The 12,468-nt window shown below is 61.4% G+C and overlaps 1 protein-coding gene across 2 annotated transcripts in view; it reads left to right on the plus strand.

Annotated features, from left to right (window-relative positions):
- Positions 1-12,468, plus strand: part of LOC116948156 (uncharacterized) — a 68,135-nt gene that overhangs the window by 46,018 nt on the left and 9,649 nt on the right. For both annotated transcript variants that reach the window (XM_032964574.2, XM_032964575.2), the window contains 3 exons: positions 383-9,569; positions 10,649-10,818; positions 11,520-11,894. In XM_032964574.2, coding sequence (XP_032820465.2) covers positions 383-9,569; positions 10,649-10,818; positions 11,520-11,894 — 9,732 coding nt within the window. The remainder of the gene's footprint in view (positions 1-382; positions 9,570-10,648; positions 10,819-11,519; positions 11,895-12,468) is intronic.

Here is a 12,468-nt window from a genome sequence, read left to right on the forward strand (position 1 = left end):
CAAATGATTGCTTATCATGTGGAAATTTATATCAGCCAAATACTCCAAATGCACGTTTATAAATGTGAAGGGAAAAACCAGGGGACTCGAAGAAAGAGCCACGTGACCATGAGAGAGACACGCGAATTCGAAATATACAGGCGCACTTCGGGATCAAAGCCACGACCTCTCGCCACCGTGGTGCCCTTAATAACAAACGCACGCTGTCAGAAAACATGTGACGTCACACGATCGCCTTGTTCCCACAACTACAGATTTTTGTTTTTACAAATAACTAAGTTTAGTGGGGGATAGTTGGTTTACCTTTAGACCTTCGGTCATTATGGTTAAAGTTTACTGCATTGTAGCAACCCCAGCGATGTGCTTTGTTGTTGTGTGGCAGGCGGCTCTCCCAGCAGGAACTCGCACATCCTGGCGATCAGCGACGGCGTCGTATCACCCACGCGGCGCAACGTTGCGGTACGTCGTCCCGCTCCGCTCCCCTCGCCAGGGCACCACCACCTCCTGCTGCACGCCCAGCACGGCAAGCTGCAGCAGAGGCAGCAGCAGCAACAGCAGCAGCAGCAAGAACGACTGCAGGACAAGTCGCAGCTTGACAAACAGCTGCTAGAAAAGCAGCAGCAGCAGAGGGTGCAGCAAGAGAAACAGCAGGAGAGGCAGCAGCAGCAGCCAGAGAAACAACACAAACAACAGCAGCAGCAGGAGGGACTGTCATTAGATAAACAGCAGAGACAGCAACAAGTCAAACAACCAGAAAAACAAACGCAAAAGCAACAGCAGCAGGTCAAACAGCAGGACCGCCAGCAGCCAGATAAGCAACAGCAAAGGCAAGATAAACAGCAGGCGGAAAAGCAACAGCAAAGGCAACAGCCGGAGAAGGAACAGCAAAAACAGCAGCCTGAAAAGCAGCCAAAGCAGCAGATGGAGAAGTTGCAGCAGAAACAGCAGGACAAGCAGCAGCAGTTGGAAAGGCAACAGCAGAAGCAACAAGAGAGACACCAACCGGAGAGGCAACAGCAAAAACAACAGCTCGAAAAGCAACCGCAGAAACTGCAGGACAAGCAGCAGTTGGAAAAGCAGACACAGCAGCAGAAACAGCAGCTGGAAAAGACACAAAAGCCACCACAAGAGAGGCAGCAGCAGCAAGAAAAACTGAAAGAGCAGCAGCTTGAGAAGCAGCCACTAAAACAGCAGGACAGACAGCATGCGGAAAGGCTACAGAAGCAACGTCAGGAGAAGCAGCAAAGGCAACCACAACTGCAGCAACAGCACAAGCATCATGAGAAACCGTCTCAGTCAAAACAGCCAGCAGAGAAACAGTTGAAACAACAGCCATCAGAGAAACAGTCGAAACAACAGCCAGCAGAGAAACAGTTGAAACAACAGCCTTCAGAGAAACAGTCGAAACAACAGCCTTCAGAGAAACAGCCGAAACAACAGTCATCAGAGAAACAGCCAAAACAACAGTCATCAGAGAAGCAGTTGAAACAACAGCCATCAGAGAAACAGTCGAAACAACAGCCATCAGAGAAGCAGTTGAAACAACAGCCAGTAGAGAAGGGTCAGAAACAACAGCCAGCAGAGAAACAGCCGAAACAACAGCCATTAGAGAAACAGCCGAAACAACAGCCATCAGAGAAACAGGCAAAACAACAGTCATCAGAGAAACAGCCAAAACAACAGCCATCAGATAAACAGTTGAAACAACAGCCTGCAGAGAAACAGTCTAAACAACAACCGGAAGAGAAACATCCGAAACAACAGTCATCAGAGAAACAGCCAAAACAATCGCCATCAGAGAAACAGCCGAAACAACAGCCATCAGAGAAGCAGCCGAAACAACAGCCATCAGAGAAACAGCCGAAACAACAGCCATCGGAGAAACCGTCTAAACAACATCTGGTAGAGAAAAGTCAGAAACAACAGTCATCGGAGAAAGCGTCTAAACAACAGCCGGCAGAGAAACAATCAAAACAACAGCCGGCAGAGAAAACTCCGAAACAACAGCTGGCAGAGAAACCGTCTAAACAACAGCTGGCAGAGAAAAGTCAGAAACAACTGTCAACAGAGAAACTTTCTAAACAGCAGCCGGCAGAGAAACAGTCTAAACAACAGCCGGCAGAGAAAACTCAGAAACAACAGCTGGCAGAGAAACTGTCTAAACAACAGCTGGCCGAGAAAAGTCAAAAACAACTGTCTACAGAGAAACCGTCTAAACAGCAGCCGGCAGAGAAAAGTCAGAAACAGCTGTCTACAGAGAAACTGTCTAAACAGCAGCTGACAGAGAGAAGTCAGAAAACACAGACATCAGACAAAAGTCAGAAACAACAGCCGCCAGAGAACCCGCTGAAACAACAGCATGTAGAGAAGCAGTTAAAACAACAACAACAGCAGCAGGCAGAGAAAAGTCTGAAGCAGCCAACAGAGAAGCAGCTTAAACATCCAGAAAGACAGCAAGAGAAGCATCACCAACAGAAACAGCAGTCCCAGCAGAAACAGCCACAGCAGAAGCATGATCGGCCACACGAGAAGGAGCATCAGAAACAACAACAGCAGCAGCAGCACGAGAAACAACACGAGTTGTCACCACAAAAGCAACAGCAAGACAAGCCACGTGAGTTACAGCAGAATCAGCAGCAGCAGCAGCCGCCACAGAAACAGCAAGAGCAACACGTGGAAAAGCAGCAGCAACAGCAGGTTCAGCAGCTGAAACCACAGCACAAGCAGCAGTCTTTGACTAAACTACCAGACAAGCATCAGCAAGCCCCTTTTCCACAAAAGCAGCTCCAACATAGCCTACAAGAGAAACAGTCGGACAAGCAGCACAGGCAGCATCAGCTCACCCAACAGAAGCAGCTTCCCAGGCAGGAGAAGCCACAGCAGCAGCAGCAGCAGCAGCCGCAGCAGAGACAGCAAAAACAGCAGCCGGGCCAGCCTGAAAAACCCCATCAGCAAAGGACGCAACAGCCTACGCAAAAACAGGCGCACGGCAGCCAAGACAGCCAGCAGGAGAAACGACAGCAACACGCGCAACTGAGGCAGCAGCAGCAGCAACAGAAAGCGGACGTCAGGACTCCCGCCCCCAAAGCGACACCACACCCCCGCCCCTCCCTCAGCGTTTCCGCCCCGACTTTGACCACCACGGCGCCCGCGGCGGCGGCGGCGGCGGCGTCTCTGCCGGCAAGCGGGCCCGGTGCCAGGATCCGGCAGCCGGCGCCGCCGCGGGGCAGGCAGCTCCTGCCGCCGGCGCCGCCGCCGCCGCCGATCGGGCAGAGAATGGGGGCAAAACCTCCGTCGGCCTCCCCGTCGCCGGATGCCCGCCCGCAGGATAGACGCTCCGTCTCCAAGCCTGGTGGCGCCGCTCTTCAAGCCGGGGCGGCGCGGCGCACGTCGCCGGCCTCGTCCAGCGTTGCGTCGGTTTGCCTGTCGTCATCGTCGTCGTCATCCGATGACGACGACGATAAGAAGAAGGGAGGGAGGGCGAAGAAACAAAGGAAAATGACGGCCGCGGAGGAGGCCATTTTGGCAATGCCCCTTATGGCCATCCCTCCGCGCCCGCTGGCTTTGGGTCAACAAGGTCGGCAGAGCACGGTCAAACAGCCCCCTCCGCTCGGCACCACCCCAGCAACGGCTCTGGCAAAAGAGACTCCTGGCAAGCCGCCCAGAGGTGTCCAAACACCGTCCGTTCTGCCAAAAGGGTCAGCGGATCCCAGACACGGCGCGGCCGTCCTTGCTGCGCCGGCCAGCCTTGTCCCGGCGCCGGCAGCGGATGACGGCGATGAGGCGAAGAGGTCGAAGGAGGAGGCCCGCAGGGAGGTCGCTTTGGCGGCGACGGCGGTGAGGGTCGGGGGCGGCGGCGGCGCCACCGCTGACGATTTGTGCCACGAGGGCGACGGTGGAAAGGGACGTTCAAGCGAGGCGTTCGCGCCCGCAACGTCGGCCCCGTCGACCCCGTCGGCCCCCTCGGCCCCGTCGGCGCCATTGTCAAAGCGGGACAAGAAAAAGAAGAAGAAAGACAGCGGCAAGAAAAAGACGAAGGACAAGGATCGGTCAAGGGAGAGGCGGAGGAGAAAGTCGGCCGAACGGCGGTCGCGCAGCGAAAGTGCTGGCAAAGCGGCGTGTGCCGCCGACGGAGAGGACGATGGCGACAAGAAGCAGGGGCCCAAGTCGCTCCCGAGCGACGATGCCGGCAGCGGCGTCGGTTCCGGCATCGGTTCTGGCGGTGGTGACGCCAGGGCGCCGGGAGGAGAGCCGGCGTCGAGCGTCCCGTGCGACCGGAGGGATGAAGCGCAGCCAAAAGGAACCAAGGTGTCCGTGGAGGCCTCGACTTCGACACCGGCGGGCGGACCGACGAGGGAGAAGTCGTCGGAACGCCGATCCGACGGTGCAGACAGCGTTAGGAAGCCCCCGCCCGCGGCAGCGGAGATGCAACCGCCCTCTGTCATGGCGGCGGCGGCGTCGGCGGACGGCGCGCTCGGCGGTGACGGCGAAACCCAGAGAGGCGGCGGTGAGAGGAGGTCGCAGAGCAAGGCGCGCAGCGGCGGCGATGGCGCCGGCGGTGGCGCCGGCGGTGGCGCCTGTGTTTCCGGCGTTTCTGGATCGGGCAGCAAGAAGGAGCGGGCGAAGATCTCGAACGACGGTGCCACGTCGGATGTCGCGCCAAGCGCAGACACTAGCCGGTCGGCTTCCCCGGCAAAGACGGGCGCAAAGTCAGGAGGGGAGGATTCGGAACCGGCTCGGCCGCCGGTGCAGCTGCTGGCGCGGCCGCCGGCGCAGCCACCGGCACAACAGAGGGAGCCGCTGGAGTGTCCGCTGTGCGGGCAGTCGTACTCCAACAAGTCACAGTCGCGCTTCGAGCGGCACGTGGCGCGGTGCAGGCACCGAGCGAGGAAGTCCAAGAAAGGGAAGGAAGTGAAGAAATCGCAGACGGCAGAAGCGCCATCCGCGTCAACCACCACCACCACCAGCAGCACCACCACCATCAGCAGCACCACCAGCGGCAGCACCACAGCAAGCGCCGCCATCACCACCGGCAGCAGCGTCGGTCACAAGGCTGACGGGGAATCTGAGAAAGACGCGACTGCGGAGGTGGCGTCGGAGCAAGCGCAGGCGCGCGATACCCGCCCGGAGAGGCAGCCGGAAGAGATGCAAGGGTGTGATCGTGACGCAGACCCGCCACACGCACACCACCACCACCACAACCGCCTTGCGGCAGCCGAGACCAGCCAAGCCATTGAGGCCGGCGTCACAACGGACCGGAGCGTTCGGTCGCCCGAGCTCCAGGACGCAGTGCAGCCCGAGCAGCCGCACTCGCCGACGGCCAGCGGTGAAGCGAGCGCTGGGCAGCAGCAGCGGCAGCCTCGGCGGCAACAGGAGGAGGAGGAGGAGGAGGAACCAGCGAAGGTGGTGACGCCATTGCGCCGTCGCTACCCGAAGCGTAGCGCCCGCGCCCGTTCAGCGACGTGCTACGGGCTGACGCCGTTCTACGGCGTGCGCTCCTACGGCGGCGCCGATGCTGGGGACGCCGGGGACGCCGGCGCCTCGCCCTACGTCTCCCGTGGCAGGAGGGGGGCCGGTGGCAGCAAGGACCCGGCTACGCGCGGGCAGACGGACGGAGCCGACGATTACGACGACGACGACGACGACGACGATGACGGTGACGAGGACGATGATGACGGCGACGGCGGAACCCGTGGCCGCTTTGGAGAGCGCAGCTGCTACTTCAGTTACCCCCGCACGGTGCTCGGGATGGACGAGGTGGGTGACAACGAGGAGCGATTAGGAGGAGGGAACTGGTTCGGCGAGGAGGCTTGCGGCGACGATGACTACCTGCCGCGAATCGGACAGTTTGACGGGGCTGCCGACGACGACGACGACGAAGACGACGACGACGACGATGACGACGACGGCAGCAGCACCAGCTCCAACAGCGACGCTTCGTCGAGAGCGCCGTTTGACGACGACGACGACAACCACGGATCCGACGCCGCCGCCAGGTCGAGGAGCGGCAGCGACGATGGCGCCGGTAACGGTGAGGAGGAAGAGGAGGACAACGAGGTCAACGATGACGATGAAGGCGACGATGACGATGGTGGCGACGATGACGACGATGCCGACGACACGGAGAGCAGCGACGGGGTCGCTGATCGCAAGCGACGCACACACGCCAACAGTGACGATGACGACGACGATAATGATGATGACGACGACGACGAAACCAGCGCTGGCGACGCCAGGCCCGGCAAGCACCAGGGCCACCGCATGCTGACCGGCCTCTCGGGCCTCACCCCACCAGGCGTTTCATTCGCGGGCGACGGTCTCCCTTTGGCGGCGGCACCGGCGCCGGTGGCGGTGGCCACCACCACCACCTCCTCTGCCACCTCCTCGTCATCGGCAGCGGGGTCGGCGCGGGCCGACGGGGACGCCGGTGCGGACACCTCGCCTCGCGGACCCTCCGACAAGGCCCTTCTGGAGAGCTTCGGCGCTGGCGGCTTTCCCGAGTCGGTCATCAGTGCCATCAGCGATGACTTTGGCAACATCCTGCCGTCTGACATCATGGACTTTGTGCTGCGCAACGACCCCGTGCTGGATTCCAGCGAGGAAGCAACGGACCTGGTGGCCGGCGTGGTCGCCGGCGTGGTGGCCGGAGCCAGCGCCGGCGGCGGCAGCGGCGCCGGCGCCGGAACGGTAGTGGTGCCGGTCGTCTCGTCCACGCAGGGGCCGGCCGCGGTCGCCGCGGAGCAAGCGGTGGCGCCGCCTCTGGGCACTGTCCTGGAGCCGTCGGAGGAGCTGGTGGCAGCCGTGACGGGCGGGAGAGGGATGGGCGGCGACGGTGAGGTCGTGGCTGGTGGCGCGGCAGGCGTGGTCGCGGTCGCTGGCGTTACGGGCGTTGGCGGTGCCGGCGCCGGCGTCGGCAGGGAATCTGACGGCGAGCAGGGCAGCCTCATGGACATGCTGTCCCAGCAGCTCGCCGGCGTCCCGGCCGAAGCGTCGGCTGTGATCGTCGGAGCTGACGGGGCCGCGACCCCTGCAGTGGCGTCGCCGGTGGCTGCGCCGTTTGGTGAACTTCCGGCCGACCTTTGCGTGCTGACTACGCACGGCCCGGCCGGCAGCTCCGGCACCGCCCTCGCGACGGCGGCGGCAGCAACGGCCGGCGGCGGCGAAGGAGTGGCGTACGGTGCTTTGCCGGCATCGTCCGGCGGTCCCTCGCCGCAGGCGGTCGTGCTCGGCGTCCCTGCGCAGGCGCAAGCGCCCGCCGCGGCCGACGCCGGCATTTTTGCGGTGCTCGCGGGCGTTCACCCCGCGACAGGGAGCGATGAGACACCGACCGTCATCTCTCCAGGGTGCTGCCCCAGCACCGGCGCCGTGGCCGCTGTCCCCACCGCTCAGCAGCAGCAGCAGACGGCCCTGTCAGTAGTTTCATCATCGGCAACGCCGGCGTTGCCGTCCGTGGTCGCTCCGGCAGAATCGCTCATCCCGCCGGCAGCCCCCGCTGGGGAGGAGCGCGACGGCGCCCAGGGCTCGTTCGCGTCGCCCCTCATGGGCGCTTCAATCGCCGTCGCCGGCGGCGCCCAGACGGTGCCGACCGCCGCCGAATCCCTGTCGGTAGCGCCGCCGCAGGCGTCGGCGCTGTCCTTCGGGCCGCTGATCGTGGTGGACCAGAATGGGCAGCCGCTCTACATCCTGCAGCCGCAGGCGTGCGGTGAAGGGCTCGGCGCCGGTTTCGCGCTGGCGCCTCAGCCGTCCGTGAGCTCGACTTTGCAGCAAGCGCTCCCGTTCGGCGTCGAGATGGCGTTGACGGCCGGAACGACGCCGGGCTTCTTGCAGCCAACGTCGGTGGCGGGGGTCAGCACGGGAGTGTCCGGCGCCGGCGCCCAAAGCTTCGTGGGCTCCAACTTCGTGCTGACATCTTCGCCGGTGACGCTCGGCGCTCAGACGCAGAACTTCGTCTTGGGCGCCGGCATGAGTTCGCTGCTGTCGCAGCAGCAACAGCAGCAGCAGCTGGAGAGAGCCTTCGCCGGGCTCGGCCAGCAGCTGGGCAACGCCGTCACGAGCACGGGTGCCGCGTACCTGACCCCCGGCGCCGTCCAGCCGGTCGGCACGCAGGCGGTGCTCGCGCCCTTCGGCACGCAGCTCTCGCTGCAGGAAGCCGGCATCGGCATCAACGCGGCGCTAACGGTTCCTGCGGCGCTCCACCACCACCAGCAGCAACAGCAGCAGCACGCGCACGCTGGCGCGCAACTGCCCGCAGTGGCGGCACCACCACAGGCTCGCGTCGGGGCCGGCGCGAGTAAGAGGCCCGCCAGCGGGAAGTCGTCGGGTGCCGCGCGGAGGAATAAGAAGATAGCGCCGTCTTCGCGTGGCACGGAGCCGGCTGGGCCCAACATGGCTCTGCTCAATTTCACGCCGGCTGCTCAGACGGAGGCGAGCGGCGCGGCCGGGGTCGCCGGCTTGAGCGGCGCCGACGCGGCAGCCCGGCCCATTCAGCGCACGCTGCCTGCCATTCTACGGCGCTCGCAGTCGGGTCTGCTGTACCTAGAGCAGCAACAGCAGCAGCAGCAGCAGGTGCCTTCCTCGGCCGCCATAATTAACCCGGCGCTGGCGTTCGGGGCCCAGGCGGTTTCCGGATTTACCAGCGCTGCCGTCTCGTCGGTTGCAGAACCATCCATTTCGTCGGCGGTCAGCACCGCGCTGACCATGAACGTGATGAGCCTCATCCCAACGCAGCAGCAACAGCAGCAGCTCGGAGCCACGTCCGCTGCCTCCATCTTCGGACCGCTGCTGGCGGCCGGCGGGGCCAGCAGCGCCTCGTCCATCGTCGCTCCCTCAACCTCGTCGCCAACCTCCACAGCGCCCTCTTCGTCGTTAACTCCTTCGCTGCTGGGAGCTGACGCCCAGCCAGGCGGAATCAGCGGCCTGCTGCTCAAGGCGAGCCAGCAAAGTCTCGGTCTGACCCAGCAGCAGCAGCAGCAGGCTCAGAGCCACATGCATCTGCAGTCGCAGCTTCACCACCAGCAACAGCAGGCGGTGCCGGTGTCACTGGGCAGCTCCCTGCTGTCGCAGCTGTCACACGACTGCGCTTCGGCGCAGCAGTTTGGCGCGGCCTGCCCGCTGCAGCCGCCCCCGTCGCACGACGCCCTGAGGACCATCAGCACGGTCGACGGGCGCGCCATCGGGGTCATGACCTCGCCGCTCGACCTCCCGCTGCCGCAGCCGCCGCACGCCCACGCTCAGGGTCACGCTCAGGGTCACCAGGCGGCCTTCTGCCGGGGCGGTGGCGGCGAGGCGACCCCGTCGCACGGTCACCACCGCTCTCGCGGCAAGCGGGCCGGCTCGCCGGCGCCGGGCAGTGCCGGCAAGAGGGCCCGCGGGGTCCTCGTGTGGACCGACGCCTTCGGGGTGCAGCACGGCATGTTGGGGGCGGCGGCGGCGGCGGCGGCGGCTCCGTCACCGGCCGTGGTGGTCTCTTCGTCGATGTCTTCGTCGTCGTCGTCGTCATCGTCGTCCTCGTCGGTGTCGTCGTCGTCTTCGTCGTCGCCGTCGGCTGGAGCCACGGCCGCGATGGCGAGGTGAGGTGGGGGGGGGGGAAGTTACAGAGGTCGCGATTTGTGGATTTGTCGAGTCGATACATAAAAAATGCGGTTGCGGTCGATGAGCACAGACCCCAAAGGCCTAAAATCTGAAGCTGTCGACAAAAATAGCACGACTAAAGGTGTAATGGGTTTCTTAATTCGAACAAGGGTTCTTGAGAAAAGAGACGGTGGGAGGGAATTCCAAAGTGGAGCAGTGTGATGAAAGGAGCCGTAAGAGAAGTGTTTGACCTTCGGCGCGATATGTGTGGCTGTATGTTGGAACTTCTTTCGCAACGTACGTAACCAACCGTGCTAATCGTACTGCCTTCCCTGGAGATAGATCGCAGTACGGATGAAATGACACGGGCTGGTTGATTGTTACGCGAATGGCGAATGCTTTAATATGCCTCTAAGAATCGGCTACTTGCAGTTGCTTGGAGATTCTACACAGTGCACCGCCACACAGACGAATCGGTTCCAGCGACTATCGCAAAAATGATTGAAGAACACGTACCGCTGTTGAAAATAGTGAATAAGAGGAATCCGCAATGGTTTGGATGCGTAACGTTGGACTTATCCAACATCACCTTCCAGAGCGTGATAGAAGAAGAGGCGACATCGAATGGATGGCAAATGTGATCGTGTGAACCGGTATGCCAGTACCACACCTGACGCAAAGTCGGTTAAGGACAGGCAAGGAGTTGACAGCCACTGCTGTTCAGAGATGAATGAGAACGATGGTGAGTGGGGAAGACAGTGGGTGGCCGTTAGCGCTGTCCCTCTGCAAACTGGGCACTGCATATTTGATTCTTTTGAATGTGGATACAGAATTGAATCGAAATGTAAAATACACGTTTTTTCATATTTGCACGATCTATTTATTTGTCATTCCTTGACCTGTGATAGTTTTTTTCTCCACGCATTGGCCGTCAAATCTACTAAATTGCCGTGCCAAAATCTCACTTGTGAACAAATGCCCCCCCCCATTCTGGTAAAGGCGAAAGCCCTGTGGGCCCTGTTTTGTTTTTCTGTTATATTTAAATTTCTTTGCGTCCGTTTGCGTTTTCCCGTTGCAGCGCCGCGTCGCTGTCGAGCGCCGAGCAGGCGGTGCCGCAGCCGATGGCGCCCGACGCCCAGGTGGAGCTGTACGGGGACGTGGGCGGCGGCGCCGTCGGGGACGTGGAGGAGATGGACGGGACCGGCGCGGTGCACGCCGCTCACGGCGACTGCGAGAGGTTCATCGATGGTACGGCCGCGCCCCGCCGCCGTTGTCAAACACGCGCACGCCTGCTTTTGCGTGCGTGCCGAAACGCGCGTGTGCGCAACCGACCTCAAAAGAGAAATGCACGAGTGCACGCACGCGCGCGCACACACACACACACACGCGTGTACACTCAAGGACACATACAAAATGTGTGTTCAGTTTGTTGTCTTTCCCCCGCCCTCCGCCGCACCTGCCGACTAGCACGGTTGACTACGTGCGATGCGAAACAAGTTCAGCATACATGCATTAATATGAAGTTAAAGGTCCCCCGTGTAGCCTCAGCAGACTGTTGGAGCAAGTGCTGTTAGCGAGCACCTATGAAGGCCGCCACGGCACACGTGGGGTTGGGTGGCCAACGCCACGCTCGGCCACCTTTGTCTCTCCAATGGCGATGTTTACACACCGCACCAGGTACTCATTTGAGGCTGAGTGGGCCGAGGGAAAACCCAGGACCGGTTCAGATACTCGTCACTGGTGTCTGCTGTGAGCGAGAATCGGACTTGGGTTGCCGGTTTCGTAGCGCAGCGCGCTAACCGCTCCGCTACCGCTCCCCACACACATACACACACATGGACACAGACGCATGCGCTCAAGACGCGTACACACAAACAGAAACGTCAAACATGCGACAAACCAGTCTCGAACAAAACTTGCATCCAACTCCTCTCCCTTGCACCTCCTAGCCGGCTGCGACGACGATGAGGACGACGACGACGACGACTGCGATGAGGACGCCGGCGACGTGGTGCACACGCTGGAGGCTGACGCTGAGGAAGAGGAAGAGGAGGTGGGGGGGGAGGAGGAGGGGGAGGAGGAGCAGCAGCAGCAGGAGGAGGAGCAGCAGCAGGAGCAGACGGTCGGCGATGACGACGACGATGGCGGCGGAGACGATGGCGGCGAGGAGGTGGCGTTCTCGTCGCCGCTGCTGGTGCTGCGCGAGCGGGAGGAGCGCGAGGAGGAGACGTGCGGCCGCTGGGAGCGCCGCCGCAGCAAGCCGGGCCTCCTCTTCGAGATCACGAGCGACGACGGATTCAGCACCACGTCGCACTCCATCGACGGTGACGCTTTGCCAACCATCCGCCACCCGCCTGGACTTGTCTGTTGCGCTCGGCGCAGTGCCACTCCGCGCCAGCCAGGTGGCGCCGGCCACGGCTCGCTGCACTTGCAAACTAAACGAAAAACTCGCGGCAATGGGTTTTTCTTTTCGTGGGGTTATACCCTCCAACACGCCGGTGTGCTGAAGTCGCAACGAATTGGCACTTCTTTTTTACGTGACAAACCTTACTAATTGGCTGTGTCGGGTGGTGGCAACCAAACGCTCGAAACTAAACACTCGAAGCGCGTGATGTTGATTATAAATGTGGAGGGATAAACCGGAGGACCCAAGGAAAAATCCTTGCAACCAACGGGAGAGAAACATGCAAACTCCAAAGGCATCGGGGTCGGGATCAAACCCACGACCTCCTGTATACCAGGCGAGGTAGTTAACATCTCACCAACGTGAAATCCCTGTTTTTTAGCACGATGAAAACCATTCGCTATATTGAACTCGCTCGCTCGTTCACCCACTCGCCCATCTCGTCCGTCTCGTCCGTCATCCTTGCCTCGTCTTTCTCTGTCTCCAGTAATTAC

Source organism: Petromyzon marinus, chromosome 32 (genome assembly GCF_048934315.1).
Source record: "Petromyzon marinus isolate PM22_M1 ecotype Great Lakes invasive population chromosome 32, UKy_Petmar_22M1.pri1.0, whole genome shotgun sequence".
NCBI lineage: Eukaryota > Metazoa > Chordata > Hyperoartia > Petromyzontiformes > Petromyzontidae > Petromyzon > Petromyzon marinus.